Source organism: Bacillus rossius, chromosome 1, assembly GCF_032445375.1.
Source record: "Bacillus rossius redtenbacheri isolate Brsri chromosome 1, Brsri_v3, whole genome shotgun sequence".
NCBI lineage: Eukaryota > Metazoa > Arthropoda > Insecta > Phasmatodea > Bacillidae > Bacillus > Bacillus rossius.
Window position 1 is genome coordinate 66,154,465 of NC_086330.1, and position 24,748 is coordinate 66,179,212.

The 24,748-nt window shown below is 39.2% G+C and overlaps 1 protein-coding gene across 1 annotated transcript in view; it reads left to right on the forward strand.

Annotated features, from left to right (window-relative positions):
* Positions 1-24,748, forward strand: part of LOC134528946 (hemocyte protein-glutamine gamma-glutamyltransferase-like) — a 55,070-nt gene that overhangs the window by 13,708 nt on the left and 16,614 nt on the right. The window contains exons 2-8 of the mRNA XM_063362642.1: positions 1,035-1,279; positions 2,007-2,092; positions 2,469-2,576; positions 3,391-3,512; positions 9,264-9,402; positions 11,349-11,578; positions 20,835-21,021. Of these exons, the coding sequence (XP_063218712.1) occupies positions 1,041-1,279; positions 2,007-2,092; positions 2,469-2,576; positions 3,391-3,512; positions 9,264-9,402; positions 11,349-11,578; positions 20,835-21,021 (1,111 nt within the window). The 5' untranslated portion in view covers positions 1,035-1,040. The remainder of the gene's footprint in view (positions 1-1,034; positions 1,280-2,006; positions 2,093-2,468; positions 2,577-3,390; positions 3,513-9,263; positions 9,403-11,348; positions 11,579-20,834; positions 21,022-24,748) is intronic.

A 24,748-nucleotide genomic window follows, 5' to 3' on the forward strand; every position in this document is an offset into this window, starting at 1 on the left:
AAATATGTTTTCCTTAGGCTAAAAATAACAATACTCAAAAAAGATTTCCAGATTATTTTTCAATCTGGCATATAAAGTAAACTATACACTTAAATTTTGTACAAATACTGAAACCCCATTCTTAATCTTTTATTACCAATTTTGTTTTTAAATAACAATATGTTAAAGTAAAGATGAATTTTCTTTTTTCCGTTTGATAGCTCACAAATATTGGTATGTTGATATTATACATAGTAAAATATCTTTGCTTACCACCAAAAATTAATTTTTCAAAACTTTTGATGACTTTCGACACTTAAATATCGTTTGAAAATATATTTTATTTTCAGTATCACTTAAATTTAACCGATAAGATTATGCGAATTTTTTTATTATTTTTAACACTTATTGTATTTATATTTTAAAAAAAATATTAGTTTTACGAAGAGACTATGTAATTTGTATGTAGGCCTACATAATAGTTAAAAACTTCATTTTTCATACGAAACTCGGTCATGTTACAATTTTTATGTAAAAGATTAATAAACATCAATCACTGATTTAATATCATTTTATGGTTTGAATATTTGTTACCAAAACACCTTAAAAATAAGTTTTCTACAGCTATAAATATGGTAAAGTAAATATAAACTTTCAAATGATATATCTGAAAAAAGGTAAATTTTCTTTTGACGAATGTTTAACAAAATAAGTATCAAAAGATTATTTCAAAAACTCACCAAACACTTATATATTGATCATATTAGTTTTGGTTTTTAGTTTTGGAATTTATGTTTCCTTAGTACCTAACGGTTTTAAAACCGAAAGGCTTTAGATGTCTTGCTGTTTTCAAATATTTACACTCTTTTTCATTCTTATATTAAAAAATTATTTCATTTTTTTTTCTTTAAGAATATGATATTTTAAAAAAAAAAATTTATCTTGGATATAAGTTGTTCTTTAAAGAGGGTACTTTAAAAATTGAACATTTTGCATTTCATTGTTGTGCTTACGTAGAGATGAAAGGACACATGTATACCGTGCGCATTCTCCAGGTGAAGATGGCTGGAGCTCTACAGGTGGATGGGGTGCGTCTGTACCCGCTGGAGAACTCCAGGCGCCACCACACCGATCGCTTCGAGATGGTGCACGCCGAGAAGCCCAGTGTGATTCTGCGGCGCGGCCAGGAATTCGACCTCATGGTCATGTTCAGGGACCGCAACTACGACGTCGTCAGGGACACGCTGCAGATCGTTTTCACCTACGGTGAGCTCGCGGTGACTCACGCATCCATTGGCTAGTATGCTGGTTTGCGACCTCGTGGTAATGTTCAGGGACCGCAACTACGACGTCGTCAGGGATACGCTGCAGATCGTTTTCACCTACGGTGAGCTCGCGGTGACTCACGCATCCATTGGCTAGCATGCTGGTTTGCGACCTCGTGGTAATGTTCAGGGACCGCAACTACGACGTCGTCAGGGATACGCTGCAGATCGTTTTCACCTACGGTGAGCTCGCGGTGACTCACGCATCCATTGGCTAGCATGCTGGTTTGCGACCTCGTGGTAATGTTCAGGGGCCGCAACTACGACGTCGTCAGGGACACGCTGCAGATCGTTTTCACCTACGGTGAGCTCGCGGTGACTCACGCATCCATTGGCTAGTATGCTGGTTTGCGACCTCGTGGTAATGTTCAGGGACCGCAACTACGACGTCGTCAGGGATACGCTGCAGATCGTTTTCACCTACGGTGAGCTCGCGGTGACTCACGCATCCATTGGCTAGCATGCTGGTTTGCGACCTCGTGGTAATGTTCAGGGGCCGCAACTACGACGTCGTCAGGGACACGCTGCAGATCGTTTTCACCTACGGTGAGCTCGCGGTGACTCACGCATCCATTGGCTAGTATGCTGGTTTGCGACCTCGTGGTAATGTTCAGGGACCGCAACTACGACGTCGTCAGGGATACGCTGCAGATCGTTTTCACCTACGGTGAGCTCGCGGTGACTCACGCATCCATTGGCTAGCATGCTGGTTTGCGACCTCGTGGTAATGTTCAGGGACCGCAACTACGACGTCGTCAGGGATACGCTGCAGATCGTCTTCACCTACGGTGAGCTCGCGGTGACTCACGCAACCATTGGCTAGTATGCTGGTTTGCGACCTCGTGGTAATGTTCAGGGACCGCAACTACGACGTCGTCAGGGATACGCTGCAGATCGTTTTCACCTACGGTGAGCTCGCGGTGACTCACGCATCCATTGGCTAGTATGCTGGTTTGCGACCTCGTGGTAATGTTCAGGGACCGCAACTACGACGTCGTCAGGGATACGCTGCAGATCGTTTTCACCTACGGTGAGCTCGCGGTGACTCACGCATCCATTGGCTAGCATGCTGGTTTGCGACCTCGTGGTAATGTTCAGGGACCGCAACTACGACGTCGTCAGGGATACGCTGCAGATCGTTTTCACCTACGGTGAGCTCGCGGTGACTCACGCATCCATTGGCTAGCATGCTGGTTTGCGACCTCGTGGTAATGTTCAGGGACCGCAACTACGACGTCGTCAGGGACACGCTGCAGATCGTTTTCACCTACGGTGAGCTCACGGTGACTCACGCAACCATTCGCTAGAATGCTGGTTTGCGACCTCATGGTCATGTTCAATGACCGCAATTTTGATTCCTTTAGGTAGCGTACTCCTGAAATACTGTTTGTTGTTTGTACTCGTTGTTTGGATTGGAAAAACGTAATTGCAGATATATTTTGCTTGAATAAAAAAAGAGTATTTGAATAATAACTTTTATTTTACGGAGCCAAACATAATTAGCAAGTGTTAGAAAATAAATAAAGTGTATATAATATATTTTTTTAAACATGAAAACTGGTGGAATTTTTACATAACTTTAAGAAAAAATGGAAAATAATATTATTATAATATATAGAGAAGCATCATTAGCGCCATTTCTGACACAGATGTAAAAGCTATCATTATGAGACTAGATACTGATTCCAAAAATTATACTCTGCTTTTTATTTTACAGCTTTTTAAAGAAAACATATTTTTAAAATGCCATATTATAAATTTATTAAGATGTCTGAATTCATAGTTTTCTAAAATGTTAAAAAATAATTTAAAGGAACCATGTAATATTTAATTTGATCTAATTTTGCATAATTATGTGTCAGCTTCATAAAGCGGCTACAATTCTAGCATCGAGAAACTATTCAAAAGCTTCAAGAATAAAAAAAACAAGTTACTATTATTTTAACTCTTGCCATAAATAAGCTATTTAAAAACAATATGTTAACCAGCCTTCCTATTCATTCTGTGTTGTCATGCTTGTACATGTCTCAGTAATATCTGGGGATAGGTCTGCCAGGTAGTGTCACTGGCAGCTGGCGTGTTTCAGGGCCGAAGCCGGACCCGCTGCTGGGAACGGGCAAGGTCACGCTGACTGGCAGCACCACCTACCACAAGGAAGCCTGGGACGTGAGGCTCGTCACCAAGGACACCAAGTCCATCAAGCTGGAGGTGGGTCACTGGAGTAGCAACCCCAATCGGGCCATCCACGCACGGGGGGAGGGGAATTTGATAACAACTAACGTCTCAGGGTGACATTGGCTATATCGGGGATATCAGTCATTTGAGCAACATGGAATTTATACAGTGTTCAAATATTTTACAAGTAGAGATTACTTATGATTAGAGACCCGTGAATTTTGCGGACTCAGTGACCTCCAGGATAGACTCCAATATCCTCTACACACTCGGGCAAATGCCAACTGTTCATTGGCTGTTGACTTTTGAGTCGTCTCGACTGGGTGGCCTATGATTCGACATTTCTATGAGTGAGGGTCTCTAATTGGCCCTCAGTCCTCCAGATTAACAGAGAACCAATGACAGAAGCAGCACTAAGGTATAATTATTTGAATTTTAGCATAGCACGAAATGAATCCGCGAAATTCACGGGTCTCTACCTATGATAAGGGACAGGAAAAATTCGCGGGTTCTATGACCTCTAGGATGAACTGCATAGTTCTACGTACACTCGGTCAAATGCCACCCACTCATTGGCTGCTGTCTTGTGAGAAGTCCCAACGTAGCAGCCTGTGATTCGATAAAGCTTTGGTCGGGCGTTCCTCATTGGCCCAGAGTCCTCCAGATGAGTTGTGAGCCAATAGCAGAGGCAGCACCGAGGTATAACTATTTGTATTTTAGCCTATCGCGAAATGAATTCGCGAATTTTTCCGGTCTCTACCTATAGTATTTTGTAACGCCATTCATTTCTCCAAAATGGTTTCGAAGGTACTACTTTTTTTTTCATCACGTGATGAATAAATACCGGTTCTTGAGATCCCGATGACGAAGAAACCACCCAAATTATTGAATGAATTCATCCCTACAATGTAGAGAATATACGATGCAGGCTATTTGTTGCAGCCAAAGAACTGCTAGAATCTGACGACATTAATTTTTAATGTGTAATAAGTATATTAGTTCTCCGTATACGGCATTTGGTAGAAGTATTTTCATTAAAATGGAACGGAGGTCAAAGAACGGACATGTGGGTCAAAGACGACGGACCCACTTGTAGCAACTTAAACCCGTGTATAGTCAATCTCGTAAAAATTATGGTAAATACCAAATTAAACTTATGATAGTGAAATTACCCTGGAATATATTGTGTAAACTAAACCGTTCAAAGTTAAACGAAATCCCATGTTTTAAAATACGTTTAAGAAATGGCCTTGCACAGTAGATAATAAATAGTCTCATCCCTAAATTTAAATTGTCCCGTTAACTTATGGATATAACGCGCGCTTGTTGAAATAAAGAGAAGAGGTTCAGGACTCGCTACAGGGTATTTCTTTAAATTACATTATATTATAATAATGTTTACTCAGCTGAATAAGGTAAAAATTTGTTCGTAGGAACTATTTACAGATTGATTACAGTTATTTAACCACATATACTTATTGTTGTAATATGTATATAAAAATGTTTAAGGTTAATATTTTTGTATTGTCATAGAAGTATAACTTCTAAGGTGCATGAAAACTTAATAGTTTAAAATGTTTAATGAATATTTAACAACATGGTCAGTATTTTAATAAAATTCCTGGTTAACATCAAGTCCAAAGCGGGGATCTATCGGACTGCAACTTTTAGTTTGATAAAATACATCAAAAATAGTGCCACGTTCGTAACGCTTTAGAGAACCAACAAACTTTTAAATATCTTTGACAGCATGTTCGTTGCAACACAATTTTCCTGACTAATAAGTTGTACGTATTTATAAATTTTCAATTATATTTTCTTATAACGTTCAAGTTTTCAAAATGTACTCCAGGATAGTTTCACTACCATAACATTAACTTTGGCTCACTAATACGCTTGGTACATTCCCCGACGTTCGCGAAACATGCACGAGTGCATGTTGCCACATGTGTGTCCGCCAACTTGACTACTTCGGCTCGTGGGTGTATCAGTTTCTGCATGCATGCGCATTGAATTTTCAAACTCTCATACTTCTATTGTATAATGCGCGCTTAGTTTATTGAATTTATGGTGCAAACTGAAATAAAACACGCCTTAAGAAGTATAACCTCGAAAACGTAGGCAAATGATATTACCGGTCTCACATGTTAAGCGTTGAGGCATTTTCTTGCGACGCTAGTCCTGAGAATTCATAATTACCACCTTGCTGAAGAGAATTTTAAATAGGTTTTAAAAAAAGGGGGGGAGACTTTTAACCATTTTCCTTTAACATAAATATTTTTAGTAATGTTATCACGCTAGACGTTATTATTAAGAATTCTACGTTGAATTTTGTGTCCGAGTTTCGTTTAATAAGTTTTATTTGCAGCATGAAAACAAGTGAATAATACTATCCTTACCAAGTTTAGTTGTTTACACATCAATGGCGAGTACTGAAAGACACTCTCAAATTATTTATAATGTTTTTTTTATTCCATGAATGTCGAAAAAATTAATTTTTTTTTAACTTAACGCCTCTTTTACAACAGGTGATATGAGAAACATTTAGTTAGCATCGGGCTTCCCTGAAAGTTGCCTCGGGTGCTCAGTTTACACATGTTGAATGGATCGTCGATAGATTGCGTTCATATTGCCCCACCGGTGGGTTTCCGCTCGCTCACCCAGGCAGTGACAGGGACGAGACATGAACATCGCTATTGAATTACTTTCGAGCTTACCGGCTTGTGGACGACCTAGTTGCAGACAAGATTCCAAACATGTGTAACGTGGTCGCGTGTGCAAATATGCCACTGAACTACTGAAACGCCTGGTTGCGTGACTATGACGGAGTAAATAACTCCCAAAGTAACAGATAGAACAAACCGTAAGCTATACGTTTCACATTGATTTTAAAGTGGAAACTTTGGGCGCGATGTGAGTAAGATTTAAAGGCCGAATTTGCATTCAACGTTTTCGCGAAACAATAACTGTTTGAAACGTTTCTGATGCGAAAAAGACGGAGAATAATAGGTACTTGGCCAAAGAGATATAATGTGACACCTAAACTATATCGTTTCTGGGTTCGTTTGCGTTCTCCTCTTTGTACAATAATTCATTCCCAACAACAACAACAACAACAACAACAACAAAAAGAACCGAGAGAGTTAGATAAACAAAAAAATAAGACAGAGAGTAGTGCATGCACTTGTTTCATAAAAGTCATCTATGAATGCCTTGGTTTTAAAGTTGTTATTAATGCGCTCGCGTTCCTCCTTTTTCAACCAGCAGCGTTGAGAGAAGTGTAGAGACAGTCCCTGCATTTCCCGCATATTTAGCGCTACCTGTTATGAATTTCATATTTCGTTCAGAGATTTGGTACGTTTCAAATGACAGAATTGTTTGAAGAAACAGTAACACGCATAGTATTTTTCTTTATAGTTTATTACAACATTGAATAATATTTATTGTTAATCAAAGGATATTGATTGATTAAAAATTATTGATATCCTAAGCAGTTACTTTTAATTATTTAATAATGTTTAATTCATGTTTGTTTAGAATATTGTCTGCTTCTCTCTCTCTCTCTCTCTCTCTCTCTCTCTCTCTCTCTGCCGTTTTTCATATCACGATATTCCTACGAGTCGAGGTTTGAATTACCAAAGAAGTATTACTTCTATCCCGTGAACTGAATTAAATGCCATATTTTGTATAAATTTACGTATTAGCCAATATGCAAACGCTATCGGTTTGAGTTCATAGACGATCATGAAATAATCTTAGCATACATATAATAGAGATTTTGAATTTACTTAGTTATAGTTAAAGTCATTTGGTAGAACAGTTACTCCGGTATGATATAATTTTGTTTACTATGTGACGTTTCGTAACTTTATGTCGTTTATTATTTGGCATTTCATTAAACAATAATTAAATTAACATATTTTATCGTTTACGTTATAGTATAAAATTACTATCTCTTTGTCTTATGAACTAAGGGAACGTTCCCATTGAACCGTTAAAATTGTATAACCGTATAAAATTATAAAATGTAAGCACGAAAGATTTGAAAAATGTATTGGGATACCAGAATGAACAAAGCATTATGATAAATGCATAAGGAGTCATCAAAATAATTAATTTTTCCTTTCTAAAATCTAATTTTTCTTTATTTACAGCTACTCATCATGTAAGAGGCAACTATTAATACGCACTGATTTCTCCTAATTTACTATAACTTAAGCTTCATAAAAACGGTAAATGCATTAATTTAATTTTTGAGGCAAATATTTCATCGCACAACTGTCACTTGCCGTAGTTACATAAAGAATTAACTAATAAAAAATTTTATTTTAAAAATAAGGTGTTAAAAACATTTTTAAACAACTTTAAATTTTTGATTATTCGTTTAGGGTTAATGTTGATTATATTAAAATCAACCAGCAAATGTGAGCTGCAGGTTTATCAAAAAAAAATAATTTCAAAAGGTTTTTCGACTTAAGATCTGAAGTGATTCCCAAAGCTGGTATTCGACTTTTATGATGGAGATGAAAAGCTATTTTATTTACAGACTGTCTCAATGGAAAAATGGTTTGCTTGAATTACTTATTTAAACAAAATGTCACCACAAATCATAAAAACATAAAAACTATTTTAATTAAATAAAAACATGGTTAAAGGTTTCAGGTTATTGTAAAACACTGATAATTAAAAACATTATCCATGCGTTTAGTGTTCTATCTTAAATACTTGCTCTTCTATTTTTAGTCAAAGTGCTTATAAGCTCCAGACTAAAAGCCTTGTAAAACACTTAAAGCTACAAGTCTAAATAAGCTTCCAATTTTTTTGTGTAGAAACTATAGCCAAAGTTAGTTGGTATAACTCTGTCTTAAAATGTACTAGCCTATATTTTTTCCAAAATATAAAATAAATTTTTCGAAGAAATTTACTATCACAAAAAAAATGCATTGAATAATATTTTTCTGATGTTTTGCAGAAACGTTTTATAGTGATTACAGCTGGATGTACCGGTAAACGTCATAACCACGTGGCAATCATTCCTTCTGTTTCCGGTCAAAGCGGAAACAGCAAAACCGCAAGCCTTCTTGCACTACCGCTGATAAAACTCTACGTTGGAAGACAACTTAATTTTGGAAGGAAAACAAAACATAAGATAATGCAAGAAAATTTTGTTTCGGCCCTAATAAATAAACAATAAATGTCCTGTTAACAAAGCTGACATACTTCCTCAAAGGATGAAACTTGTTCTCTCGCTAAGCGTACAAAATGTTTTTTAACATGGTGCTTAAATGGTTGTAAAAACTAACTGCCAGCTTAGGGAATATGTGTTATATTGCCATATTTTTTTTGTTGTTTTCTTACTCTTTGCGAATTGTGTTTTTCAAGATCCCAGGAATTCGATGAACCTTGCTTGAGTTCAAAATATTGACGTTTGTTATCAGAAATCTTTTGTTTATTTTCTGTTGTTTTTTTTTTTTTTAATAAATATGTCACAGTTAATTTGAAAATATCGCACAGAGAGGTACGTGAAACTATAAAAATGCTTGTTTGTTCAAACACGTATTTATACAAACATTCTAGTCATAAAATGGATTACAACACGACGCAACCCGTTACTAAGGTTTATTATATACATAATTTAAAAAACTTATATTGAAAAGTAACACGTAAAGAATCTAAAACTATACTCTTTTCTCCTAGTAGTAGTTTTAATGAAAAACGCAATTTATGTCCGTTCATGGTAAACATATGGAACCTTGTATGATAATTAACCATGGCTATTTGTAGGTACGCAGCCCTCCGCAAGCAGCGGTTGGAGAGTGGAGACTGCGCATTGAGACCAAGCTGAAGACGAACCCTAGAGCCAAACCCAACGTGTTCCACTACCCAGAAAACATCTACTTGCTTTTCAACCCATGGCATAAGGGTAGGTAACTCAGCATAGTCTGTGATAAGAAATTGTTTTACCTAACATGTTATGCACCGAAGATTAAAGCAACATAAAATAAGTATCTTCGAATAACTTAAATTAGTATCGAAGCTAATAAATTTTAGTCCTACTATAATCGAGACGCTGACCCTTACAAAATTACTAACATATTTAAAATGATTGAAAACATATATAATAAAAATAGAATAATAACCCAAACAGATGTTCAAAAAATACGAATCAGTATATATAATTATGTTAAGGCTTTGTTTGCTACAAAACCTTTTTGTATGGTATATTTTTATTTTTTCAAATAAAAAATTAACATAATTTGTCTGTAGAAGCGGACATGGCTTAGAATCATCGGGAGTGGTAAACAACTGTAGGTATTTAAGTGGTAGGTAATATATCCCAGTTAAATGGTAGACGAAATCCAAACTTTTGGAATATATCACAAAAATTACTGGTTTAAATTTATCAGTTACTGGCAGAACCCAGCAGACGTTGTCCTGACTGTTTGTATTTATTTTGTTTTGAAATAATTGCTAGTATTTAATGGTAATTGACCAATAAAATGTCTAAAGATAGTTTAATTGTTTGTGATACAAATTTAATTTGCCTACAATTAATATAATAATAGTTATTCGTATAGCATTTATATTTTGTACTTGCTTTACAATTATAATTAAAAATCACAATCACTAATGGTTATTATTAAACTTACTCACCAATTACTTATCACAGTCACAATCAGCATTTGTTATTATTTGTTGCTATGTGTTCCTTGAGTAATAGCAAAATAGATGTATAAATAATTGACATATAAGACTTCCAAAGTTAGTTTAATTGCTTGTGATACAAAAACGTTTAATGCTTATTGACAGATAAGACGTCCAAAGATAGTTTAGTTTATTTGCCTACAAATAAAAAAATAGTTATTCTTAACTGGAGTACACGGTGTTTCCCGTGCTAAACACAGGGTGATACCGTTATATGACAGTATGGTGAACATAGAGAAATGACACAAAATTATTATTCACCTACGATTTTCTGGTTACCTATGGTGATCGGTTCAATGGTTTTGAAACTGATGCACTACAGTGCCATCTAGTGAAGAGTTGTAACAAAAAGGGTATGGCGAATATATTCTCCGTGTTTAAATATTTATGTATACCAATTTCCAAGGTGATTGGTTGATGCTTTAACGGTTTAGAAGTTGATGCGCTGCAACGCCATATAGCGGTGAGTTACGAAATAATGGACAGCATGCAATCCTTCTCAAAGAAAAAAAACACTTCTATGTGCCAACTTTCATGGTGATTGGTCAAATTCTGTCGGAGTTTATTGACGTCATACATACATAACATACAATTTTATATATAAAGTTAATACATAAATCACATACTGCTTTGAAAATAAATTATATGTACTAAACTATTTTATAACTTAAAATCTTTACAAACACGTGTGCCACGACACACAATTTTTTTGACAGTTATATGGGCAAATAGGTCCTTAGTTCCTATGACCACACATTTTAGACTTCACTTGCCGTCCAAATTCATCATTAATATTATAATTTTATGGGTCTAAACATCTCAAGTGACTGTTATTTTACAGCACATACCAGGAATATTGGGGAACGAATATCACAATTTGAATTGTAAGGAATTATATGAGTTATTGATTGGTGTGATTTCGAGGATCATGGTAATTCAAAATGAGAATGGCCAGATTGAATTTAGAACCTAGTTAAAATGAAATGCAATTGCAGTGGCTTACTAGTGTGACACCTCACATTGTGTATTAAGGCCTATGTAATAAACACTACTCAACAAATAAGAGCAGGACCACAAGGTCAGAAGAAGATAATTCTGGAACGCTCGTTGTGTGTGCCGCAATGGGACAACTGAGGCCCTGACCACGTTCTCGGCACGTCGCAGGCGACCTGGTGTACATGGAGGACAAGCGGCTGCTGGACGAGTACGTGCTCAACGACCTGGGCAAGATCTGGGTCGGCCCGTACGGCACGTGCCGCGGCCGCGAGTGGGTGTTCGGCCAGTTCGACGACTGCGTGCTGCCCGCCGCCATGATGATGCTGGACCGCGCCATGGGCTCCGCGCCCGTCAGCCGCGCCGACCCCATCCGGGTCACCAGAGCGCTCTCGCGGATCGTGAGTGAACCATCGTGCACATGTACTGGACTGTTTTGTTTTTGCCAGTTCAAATTGAAAAACGAAACAGTCTCCAACTCTTTGGTCGATATTGGAGTAGAGATTTTCAGGGTATTGTTGCCTACTGCTGCCATTATGATGGGAACGGCAATGCCAGAGACAATTCATTCCAAATTTATAAGTAAATCACCCAAGTCAATCTTACTTGGCCTGTTACCACAAAAATTGGCAAAATGTTTTAACAACATCCTTACTTTTTGTACAAGTTTCAGATTTTTGAATGAACCACGACAGCTATTCTTCCAGGCACCCCACTATAAAAGTTCTTAATAAATTAATGACACTTAACTGAAAAGTTATTACAGAAAAATTGATGGAAAGAAAAGAAGTGAAAGTGAAAAAAAATGTTATCTTGTAGAGATAAATTTTTTCAGCTGCAATTTTCCAAAGATGACCAATACAAGGTCGACTGACTGACGCCTGTTCACAGAGTTTAATATTACCACTATGGCACACGGGCTCCTTCGCAGATAATTATAAAATGTATCTATGACAGTAGGGTTTAAATGGCCAATTTGTAGTAAAAAAAAGTATCTATAATTGTTTATCCGATTAAGATTTTACAGTATAGGCTCACTTTCACTGCACGCAGACATCGAAAACTTTAAAACAAGTTTTGGATTTTTTTAAGTTTCGTGTCTTTGGTGCGGAAGGCAAACATTCAACTTCCGAAATTAGACGGATCAGTTGGTTTATCCGGAGATCAATTACCTTTTCATAGCTTATTTGGAGGGAGGCGATTTGTGACCGTGTTGCTTTCGTTGGCTTTCTTAGTGCAACTCCCAATCACTCAACGCTTCTTCGTTAATGTGTCATGTCATGTTCGTCAGAGCTGAAGACTGTTCGGAGTGCCACCTGTTACTCGGTCGTATGCTCAGCCATGCCCCCGACACTATGGAATTATCATGAGATGGCACATTATGACGTGAATGAATTAAAATAACTTTCTACTTGACCATCGCTGTATTCCAACATTCAGAATACGATAAATAGTATTATCGTAGATAAACTTAGTCACTGCTATAAAAAATTATTTAAAAACCATTACACAAAGAAAACACTAAACTTCCCCTATAATTTGGTTTCCAACAAAGATGTCCCAGAACATCTCATGACAATAAGAGGCTTCACGTGTATCAACCACGGAAATCTCTGTCGACAAGGCGGTGTTGCTCAGTGACTGGACTCGACCCCAGAGATTCCCCGCGAACAGTCTCCTGCCTGATTCAACAGTGCACATTCGGGTGCCACTGTCAGCGCACACCTTCTCCAAACCTCACTAGTCACGCAGTCGTTTTAACACCTTGGTTTTCCGCAGACAAGCAAAAAGTTTAAATCTGCTGAAGGCTTCCATGAGCTTCATGGGACAGTGTAAACAGGTGAAGTACATTCACGTGAACCTTCAACTGCGTGTAACACTATCCTAAAAATACTGAATAAATTATGCTGAATAAAAGGTTTTCAAAGAGGTAATCTAACAATTATAGCCAAGGATGGATGCAAAGGTTGAAGTAGCAAATAGTTACATTAACTTAGTTCGTTTAATCATGGGCAAAGGCCTCACGTGGTTATCATACAAATACATCATTCTTTCACATATAATTAATACTTGCTTAATACTGATAGTGCTAGTACACATGCCACGGCAAAATACGTGAACGCATATCTATATTTTCTTTAGGATTAAATGCTTGATAGAATACATAAAATTAACTTGATAAATGCTTGAAAGAAATTTTACAATTAAGTATTAACGCTTACACACAAGGATAATGAACACTAACATGCCTCATTAGAGAATACAAAAACGTCAAATGAACATGCAGGCGACCGCGGCCTGACCTACACTAGGCGGTATAAGCTTACTGTAAAGCATGATAAAGCAAGATATAAAAAGAAAACTCACAAATTAATACATTAAATACATTACGTAAAAACATGTCCTAACGAAGACTGTAGACCAGACGGGGAGAAACGTCAAACAAACTATGCATGGTATTAATACAAAAACGATCAAGGAAAACAATAAATGCCAAATAGAATTTAGACGGTGACGGCCGAAATAAGAATTTATAATACAGCTATTACCAAGTACCGTTTACATTACTGTAAGGGTCACCACCTTACAACACTTACGTGCATTCTCCCCGCTGTCACACACTCTCTCTAAAGCAAGTATCAGACTACATGCTTAATTCACGACCAGCACCGACTGACTGCTAACGAACAAGAGCCTTCAAGGCATTACACCTAGTTTTAATTAAGCAAGAGGGCGCCACGCGCATGCGCGGACACCTCACGAGGGGAAGACAAAACACAGCACTGGACGCAGATAGGAGGGGGAAAGTAGGAAGGGAAGGAGCGCCGAAGTCCGCCGCGCGGCGCGAAATTCAAGTGACGCGCACCGACCACTTCAACTCCCCCACCCTTGACGAACGCAACCGCGAGCCTCGCCAACCAAGTCACAAGGACACGAGGAACTGCAGGTCCGGTCACAACTCTTGAAGTAACTCAAATGTCAAGCCAACACAATTCCATGTGTGTACAAATACAAACAATGTTTCTAAATAACAATTTCTTGATATCTAACTGATGATTTCTTGAAGTAAGTTCAACACATTTCTCTGTGTATACGAATACAAACAATGTTTCTAACTAGCAATTTCTTGAAGTGAGTTCATGACTGGCATAGTTTCCGTGTAGGACACCAAGTAAGGATTATCAGTGTATCCACAGAAATAAAGAGTCTTCAGCGTTTCCACTGAAATAAAGACTCTTCAGCGTTTCCACTGAAATAAAGACTCTTCAGCGTTGAAGAGAAAGTTTAGAGTACGGGACGTCCCTAATAAATTCAATTTCGAACAGCATCTTCTTCATCCCAGAGTAGCAGGAACAGCATGCCTTCCCCCAGCGCGACACCAGGGCAAGAACGGCGGGCGTCCCCACCGCCTGCCCACGCTCGACGCCTGGCAGGCAGGGCCATCCGAAGCGGCCGCTGCAGGAGAGTCAGTCTCCGCACGCGTCACGGCCCCTCACGGGCAGGAGACGGCGGCGACTCCATGCCACCGCTCCTCATCGGTGACGTGACGGCGACCAACGTCCCAGCAAGCAAGTGACCTCGCAGACACGACGAACCCGGCGGGCGGCTGCGGTCACGCTATCTCGGGCAGGGCGAGGAGCGTCGGGTGCGCTGCGGCGCGAAGTCCTCTTCTGGGCGTGGCGGGAGCATCGGTGGGAGGAAAGGAAAAAAAAAAGAGAAGGAAACACGAACACCCAAACAACAACAAAAAAAACTAAGTCCAAAAAAAGGAAAAAAAAAATTATTGATGAAATTTCTTTAATTGACCCACATGGGCCTTTTTATATTTTCTAGAACCAGAAGGGTTACGCAATAGGACCGTGTTGTCTCCCAAAAATCTATCAATCACAAATGGCCCAACAAAAGCAGAAATCAATTTTGAATTAACATTATCAGCCAGTTTTGGCAATTTAAAATTCTTTAAGAGAACCAAGTCATTAACAGCAAAACCATGTGGTCTCCGCGTAGCATTATAAGAGGCGGCTACAGCCTCGCGGGCCCTCTTAAGATTACAACTCACATCGTCAAGCATGGCCTCCAGGGAATCACTGTCAGAGGCGAGTTCCAGAGGCGGCAGTCCCCAGGAGTTAAGCAAGGGATGGGTCAACTCACGGCCCATGAAGGGGATGGAAGGGGGAAACCCTGTCGCCATATGGACAGCAGAATTAAACGCCACGTTGATGAATTCAAGGTCACTGTCCCACAATGACTGGTCATCCCTGTAATAAGCAGTTAGAGTGGCTTTAAGCACCTTGTTTACACGTTCAGACTGATTACCCTGGGGGCAATAGGGACTACTGTAAATGGGTTTAATAGCCCATTCAAAACACATATCCTTAAATAATACAGACCGGAAGTAACGGGCATTATCACAGGTTATCATAGCAGGAGCACCAAAAAATTTCCACACTTGCTCTCTTAAGGCTTTAACAATACTAGTCGCCTTCATATTTTTTAAGGGGAGTAGTAACACAAATTTGGAAAAGATGTCCAGAACCACTAGAATGCAAATATTTCCCTTTTTGGAGCGTGTAAGGGGGCCAAAAATATCCATATGCAGAACGTGCCATGGAGCAACCGGGGGATCCGCACAATACAGGCCAACCTTGGCACATTGCGGGGGTTTAGAAACCTGGCAGTCAACACAGGACCTCACGTGGTGACGCACGTCTGCACGTAGTTCGGGCCATGCCAGATGCGCGCTGATGCGGCGGAACGTTTTTTCGATACCCAAGTGAGCACCCAACAATGAGTCATGAAAGTATTTAAGAACCATCGGACGAAGGGAGGCAGGGACCACTGCCTTCCTCTGCTTGCCTGATTTCCCTGTGTAATAAATTACACCTTGTTCCTCTACGTAGGGCGTAACAGTGCCATGATGCAAATCCCTGCGTATGCGAACGCACAGCGGGTCATCCTTCTGACAATCACGGATACTAAGAAAAGATTCTGGGAAGACCTTGCACACCGCGGCACTAATCGGCTCAGAACAAGATACTGGCAAGGCACTGGTGTCAAACTCCTCAGGGGTAAACATCCGTGACAACGTGTCAGCGACCACATTGTCACTACCCTTAAGATGGTGTAGCTTAAAGTTAAAGCGGGACAGCCGTAACACCCAGCGCCCTAATTTCCCTAGCTGGTTAGGGTGGTTAAATAACCAGCTAAGTGCCTGATTGTCAGTGTACAGGTCAAATTCCTGACAGTCCAGGTACGAGGCGAACTTCTCAACGCCGAACAAGCATGCAAGCGCCTCCTTCTCATACACGCCGAGACGCCTTTCTCCGTCTGTCAACGATCGGCTAGCATAAGCTATGGGGCGTAATCTATCATTTTCGAGGTGACCTAAGACGGCTCCTAGAGCAATACTAGACGCATCGACCTGAAGTGCGAACCTACGCTGAAAATCAGGAAGGATCAAAACGGGAGGAGAAGAGACAAGGGCCTTAAGATTATCAAAGGCTTTCTGTTGCGCGTCACCCCATTCAAAGGCTGTGTTTTTCTTGCGCAGCTTATTCAACGGACCACAGACCGCAGCATAGTCCGGTATAAAGCGTGCATAGTAACCTGTCATGCCTAGGAATCTCTGAATTCCCTTGACGTTTTTAGGGGGCGGAAAATTAACTATGGGTAAAACCTTGTCAGGGTCCATAATGAGCTTTCCCTTAGAAATAATGTAACCAAGGAACTTAACATGGTCCTGGGCCAAACAAAGTTTGTCAGGATTAACAGTTAACCCAGCCGCTCGAAGACGGTCAAACACCTGAGTTAGATGTTGTTTGTGCTCTTCTAAGCTAGCGCTATAAACAATAATATCATCAATATAGTTAAAGACAAATTTATACTTTAAATCAGAAAGAATATGGTCCAGCACGCGGCTCATGGCCTGACTACCAAATGAAACTCCCATGGGCACCCTATTGAACTGAAATTGTCCCCAAGGGGTAGAAAATGCGGTGTATTTACGGCAATCAGGATGCAGGAGGATTTGATGGAAACTGGCGTTCAAATCGATGACGGAAAAAATGGCTGCCTCTCCTAGGTGTTGTAGAGCGCTCTCTACCGTCGGTAATTCGTAAGAGTCCTGAATGACCTTATCATTTAGAGATTTGAAGTTGTGAACCAAGCGAAATTCTCCAGCCTCCTTTTTAGGAACTAGAAAAGTAGGCGAGCTAAAATCAGAAATAGATGGGGCAATGACCCCAGCTTCCATGAGGCGATCAACAATAATCTTCATTTTTTGTAGTTTAGGGGGTGATACTCTGTGGCCTTTGGCCTTAACAGGCGTGCGATCCTTTAAATAAAACTTGTAGGGCAATACATCACACCTACCTATACGACTGTTTATTACGTCAGGATAACGACTGAAAACGTCCGAAATCAGAGAGTCTCTGAAGGTCATGTCACTCATGTCAGGACAAGACATGACTTCAGGGGCGGCATTCTGCGGAATTAATTTAATTTTTAATGAAGGGCGAAAGCCAAAAACAAGATGCTGATTAGCCACGTCAATCAAACAACGAGTTTTCCCCAGAAAATCCAGACCAAGGATAAGTGAATGACACAAACCAGGAATAATGTAAAAATGCCAGTTCCAGGAAAATCCGGCAATTTTAATGTGAAGCTCAACTGTCCTGTTAGCGCGTACTACTTCTCCGTTAGCTACACAAATAATGACGTCAGGGCACGTAGTCACACGGCTCTGCAATGCAGGAAATTTATTACATAAGGAATCAAAAAAATCAGCACTCAACAAAGAACGAGTGGCTCCGGAATCCACTAATGCCGGAACAATATCACTAAACAAATTAACATGAACAAAATTGTAAAATTTATGAAAGGCGGCTTTTCTCTGACGACGATCGCGGCGACCGCTCATACGCCCTGATCGGGGCCCGTTTCCCGGACACTGATCCCTATAGTGCCCTGCGCGGTTGCACCTAAAGCATTTGCGTAAATCGCGGCTCACAGCGGGCTGCGTGCACTCAGACACCGCGTGACCGAACTTTCCGCAGTTGGCACACCTAGACCGGCTGGCCTTAAGGCCGGGCGCATTAGTGGGAGGGGGGCGCCTGTCGGTAGCGCGGCCGGAGCCGACAAGGGGCTCGGTTACACTAGCCGCACAATCAACGAGCTGCGGCGCGCGCGTAGCACGAGCAGACTGAGAATAAACATTCACAGCAGGCTGAAATTCTAAGTTTTTGGGCTTATAAAACCGCGATGTAGATGAAATGGGGAATTCCTCCTTATATTTTCTAACAGCGAGCAAGCGATTCTCCACTTCAGAGCTCCACTTGCGTAAAGCATTCAAAGTTGTGGGAGGACTAAGCATGGCGCTATGTTGAAGCACAAGCGGAGAGACATTCCCTAATATAGTTTGTACTAACTCCGTTTCTGTGAGGTTTAAATTAAGAACGGCCGCATAATTGGCCACGGAATTAATGAACTGAAGAGTGGGCTCGTTAGGCAATTGAAACCTAAATACTAAGTCTCGTTTACAGCTCTCAAGCACACGTGGAGGACAGGCAAATTGCAAAACTGAGCTTTTGAACTGAGCAAAAGAAAGATTCTGAGTAATTGCGTCAGTAAGTAATTGCAAAAATGCGGCTCCACAGAGACTCAGCAGGGCCTTTAACAATTCTGCCTCACTAACTAATTTCAGCCCTTCAAGACGTGATGCCGCACTTAAAAAATCCAAAACAGCTCGTGGCTCGCAGCTATCAAGCCGAGGAAGAAGCTTAAGGTTAGAAAAAAATATTTTTGTGTTAAATTTTGAGTTCAAGGCGGGGCCAGAAGGGGGTGGGAACTGCCGAGACGGTACCTCATCAGCTGATTCCCAGGAGTTACGAACATGCTGGACGAGTAGGCTCCTCAAAACAGCAACAGTAGCGCCCTCCTCGAAGGAAACGCCCTCCTCGGAGAGGATTTGAACCAGCTCGTCACGGCGCAGACGATACACCCATCCCGTGACCGGTGACCCCATGGTGCATGCAAGACAAAAGAGAAAAACAAAAACGTTAATAGTCAGCATAACACAGCAGAGTTGCGCAGTTGAAGGCTTCCATGAGCTTCATGGGACAGTGTAAACAGGTGAAGTACATTCACGTGAACCTTCAACTGCGTGTAACACTATCCTAAAAATACTGAATAAATTATGCTGAATAAAAGGTTTTCAAAGAGGTAATCTAACAATTATAGCCAAGGATGGATGCAAAGGTTGAAGTAGCAAATAGTTACATTAACTTAGTTCGTTTAATCATGGGCAAAGGCCTCACGTGGTTATCATACAAATACATCATTCTTTCACATATAATTAATACTTGCTTAATACTGATAGTGCTAGTACACATGCCACGGCAAAATACGTGAACGCATATCTATATTTTCTTTAGGATTAAATGCTTGATAGAATACATAAAATTAACTTGATAAATGCTTGAAAGAAATTTTACAATTAAGTATTAACGCTTACACACAAGGATAATGAACACTAACATGCCTCATTAGAGAATACAAAAACGTCAAATGAACATGCAGGCGACCGCGGCCTGACCTACACTAGGCGGTATAAGCTTACTGTAAAGCATGATAAAGCAAGATATAAAAAGAAAACTCACAAATTAATACATTAAATACATTACGTAAAAACATGTCCTAACGAAGACTGTAGACCAGACGGGGAGAAACGTCAAACAAACTATGCATGGTATTAATACAAAAACGATCAAGGAAAACAATAAATGCCAAATAGAATTTAGACGGTGACGGCCGAAATAAGAATTTATAATACAGCTATTACCAAGTACCGTTTACATTACTGTAAGGGTCACCACCTTACAACACTTACGTGCATTCTCCCCGCTGTCACACACTCTCTCTAAAGCAAGTATCAGACTACATGCTTAATTCACGACCAGCACCGACTGACTGCTAACGAACAAGAGCCTTCAAGGCATTACACCTAGTTTTAATTAAGCAAGAGGGCGCCACGCGCATGCGCGGACACCTCACGAGGGGAAGACAAAACACAGCACTGGACGCAGATAGGAGGGGGAAAGTAGGAAGGGAAGGAGCGCCGAAGTCCGCCGCGCGGCGCGAAATTCAAGTGACGCGCACCGACCACTTCACTGCATTAAGAAAGAGTAGTTTTATATATTAGACGATTAAAATATTTTAAAACGAAGATAGAAGTTTTCCTGTTATTATTTCTCTCCAAAGAAAAATCTTCTTATTAATATTAATTGACTTAATGAGGTGGTGGGCGTAGTATAGTGTAATTAATTTGAATTGTAAATCTGAGAAGACATAGGAGCAGATTTTTACATTTGTTACGATCTCAGAAACTGGCTGTTATTTTTGTCCCACACATTGGGGTAACCTTATAATAAACAGGCTTTTACTTATTCCCCAAAAAAAAATGGTGTAACCTATTAGAAACTGGCGCTTGTGCCCTCACGTGTTTTCCGGAACATGTCCGGCTTTCCGGACCTCCTCCTTTCCTGTACCCTGCACCTCAAAGGTAGAATCAGGGAACAGCTGATAGACGTGTTGTTATGGGCGTATAGAAACTTGGGCACGAGCTTGTTGCCTATCTCAAGGATCCGTGTTGCTCCACAGGTGAACTCGAACGACGAGGACGCGGCCATGTCGGGCGTGCTGGCGGGCAACTGGAGCGGCGAGTACGAGGACGGCACGGCGCCCGCCGCCTGGACAGGTTCAGTGGGCATCCTGGAGGAGTACCTGACCACTGGTCAGGAGGTCAAGTACGGCCAGTGCTGGGTGTTCGCCGGGGTCCTCACCACAGGTAGAGTCTGAGGTTTAAAACTTGTCTCAACATTGTTCTCAACATTCTTCTCTAAAGTAGTACCAGTGAGACCTATTTCCCAAATTGGCACTTGAAATTATTGTGGTTTACGAACTCTCACAACCACTTAAAATTCTTTACAACCATTGTCGGTATTAAGCAATAATCCTGTTGAACACTTGTTTCATACCGCTTACCATTAAAGGTGCGTACCCACTTATGGCGAAGCGAAGCGAATAGAATAGAAGTGACGAAGCGAAGGAAGTTGTTAATCGTTATTATATGACCGTGTGGCGGACATAGAGAATTGACACACACTCACTGTATGTACGTCTATGACCTATGATTTTATGTTTTAAAAATTAATTTACCAATGGAGATCGGTCGAACGATATATAAGTAAATGTGCTGCAGTGTCATATAGCGTCGAGTTACAAAAAAAAAGCATAAAAATCGGAATTTATCAAAGTCACACAAACCAACATCCTTTGTGTTACATATATAACAATAATTCTTGGAGAGCGTAGCCCATAGCATGTTATATTTCATTACTATCTGAAAATTATATTTGAATATCATTAAATGTAAGTTTCAAAGCATTTGTGCACACACACACACTCACGTAGTATATTTATATACATATATATGGGAATTCTTAACAGTGTTTTGAGCTCGTTTAGGTCCAATGTAGTACCATCTTAAACATATTCGTTTTGCGGCAGGCTTGTTAAAATAAAACATTTATTTCATTTATTCCTCCCATTATTTTAGGTATTCATAAATGGAAAGGTGAAATACCTCTTTTTATAATTAATATTGTTATTATAATTAGCCTTTTTGTGCTACCTTGTCGCATTAATCTTGACGCAAACCTGTTACAAGATTACCTTTAATGACAACGTTACATACTTACTATGAAAATTTTAGAGTAGCCTTTAAATATGCTCTCTAGCATGGCTTCTCGCAGCTCATGCAAACCAAGATTTGATACAAGCTATATTCAAGTTAGGGCAGGCCTTAAGAACCAAGCTTGTAGCCATTAAATCTATAGTCTGCTAAGTTATTAAAACATATTTGAGAGTAATTTTAAACGCAGTAAATTTTAAAACTGCGTAAGTTAAAATTCAAACACAGCTCAATAATATTATGTAAATTGTATTTTTTTTGCAAGAGAAAATTTCATTTACAAGAAGGAATTGAGTGCGTAAAAAAAATGTGTAAAAATTTTATTTGTGTTCTCATAGTAAATATGTATCGTAGTGTTCATGATTAGAAACGATAAGTATTTTTTATCTTCTGTGTTGAAGCCACGCCAGTAGTATATGTTGGCCACAGCTGGGACTGGTGCCGGTGCGTGCTGCGTAGTGCCAACTGCCATGTTGTTTTGTGACGTCACGGCGGCAATTTTGGATGACCTTGACCTTTGACTGTGACCATGACAAAAAACTCGGTATTTCTCAAAATTCATAAAAAAATCTTTTTATTTCGAGGGATTTTTTTTGATAATTTTTAGAAATTTTTTCAGAACTTCTACGTTAATTATTACGAATGTTCAAAATGACGGTTCAGAATATCGAATTGATGGTGTATGCTTTAAAAAGTGATTTTTAAAAGATTTTTAGATTTTTTTTCAAATTTCTAGGTCAATTATTAAGAATTTCCAAGATGGCCGTCCAGACACCCGACAAGATACTGCAATATATAGGTTCAAAATTAAACTAATATGGGGGCAGTGCACTCTATCAGACAAAAATGAGATAGTGATCTCCAGTAGACGAAATAAAGATGAGAATCCTAAGATGTCTGCCATGAAATCATACTGGCTGATGGAATATCTGCCTAGGAATGTGAGTTCAATTTAACGGTAGCTTGCGTGGTAGAAATATCCATCGCCATTTTTAAGCGAATGATCTCATCGGGTTTGAATCAAGGTTTTCATAACTATACTTCTTTTTTTATGAAAATTTTATCAAAAGTATTTTTTAAATTAATATTTTTTTCCCCAACTTTTAAGCTTAATATTATTTAATATTAAATTACATGTTTAATCTTGCCGGTAATCTAACCGAGGACCGAGACGGATTAATTAACTAAACATTTGAAGTAAACAATAATTCTTTATATTTTTATCAAAAAAAATTTGGATTTTGTGGGAACAATTTATTAAAGAATTTCTAGTTTATGGTAAAGTTCAAGGCGAAAGCTCTCCTCCAAAGGTTTATTGTTGATGGAGAATTTAATCATTTATAAGGAATTTTCTTTTTTTCTATGGCAAATATTTTTTGAGGCATTTCGAAATTCGAATTTTTAAAATTTTGAGGAATAAAACGGGTTATTTGCCCTCAAAATGGGAATTTCCCTTAGAAATAGGGTATTTTGTATTTTTTGTCAAGGTAAAGGTCAAAGGTCAAGGCCATCCAAGATTTGCCTCCCCGACATCATAATCCAACATGGCGGTCGACACCACTCACCGCGCACCGGCCCTCAGTCCCAGCTCCTGCCAGTATATACTATTCACATCCAAGGAAAGTTCGTTTCGGCAAGCCATTTTGTAGCCATCTTCAAATGATAGTAAACCAACATATTTTAATTAAATTTCATAAATTGTGATGTATATATTTATATGCTATCCCATAATTCAACGTCAAGCCGAGAACATATGATAAGCCAATTAATTATGGTTTTGTATAAACAAAACTAAAATGAAATAAGTTTCGTAGGTTTTGGATGATAGGCATGTTTCTTTTAAATATATTTTTATAAGTTTTAATATCCCAATCTGCGCCCAAATTATTAGACAATGTTATTCAAATTTGGCTACGCAATAATGAATGACCCTTGTGTTAATATAAAATCCAAATAAAATTACACATACTATACTTTTGAGGAATATATATATATATATATATATATTTTTGCAATGGTTATGCTGAAACACTTTCTAGTCGGGGTTTTGTCTAATACACTTTAAAAAAATAGTAGGCTAAATTGTTTACTTAATTGGTGAAATGAACGTTAGTTTCGAATAAGTTGTTAAGTTTAGATAGTAAATTCATTTACTCTATGTATAGTCAAAAGTTACGCGATTAAAGACTTTTACCGCATAATTCAAGCCCAAGTTTTTTTTTTATCTCAGAAAAATAACATGTTTGCTTTTACTCTAAATTCTTTTTAATAATAGGGTTATCTATAATTGCATAGCAAAAATTTGTTGTTACAATGTCTAGTAATTTGTTGCAGAGTGTGTATTTAATTAATTAATTATATTTATATATATATATATAAATGTCTTTATCTTACTCTACGCCTCGACAGGTCAGGACCTTGTGGAGACTTTTAGGCCTAAGTGTTTTGCAAGTTGCTTTTGCGGATACGACTGCCAGGGTCCTTGCCTCACCTCTTGTGATGCGGCGTTTCCTGCAAATTATTAAGTTGAATAAACTTAATTTTAGATTTAGACGTAAAACGGCGACTCTAAGGGATGCATTTGGGTTCCGAACCACTTAATAATGTTCGCAGGCTTTCACGGCCATTGTCTGAAGTAGCTTGGTTTCTGGGTTGCAGCCGCGTCCTTGGCGAATAATTCACCGTCGTTTCGGTCGACATTGCAGTCTCCAACATCAGGGAGCTGTTACCTACTGCTCGGTTAGTACTACTAACTTAGTAGGTAACTGCTCCCTGGTGATGACGACTGCAACGCCGACCGAAACGTCAGTGAATTATTCGC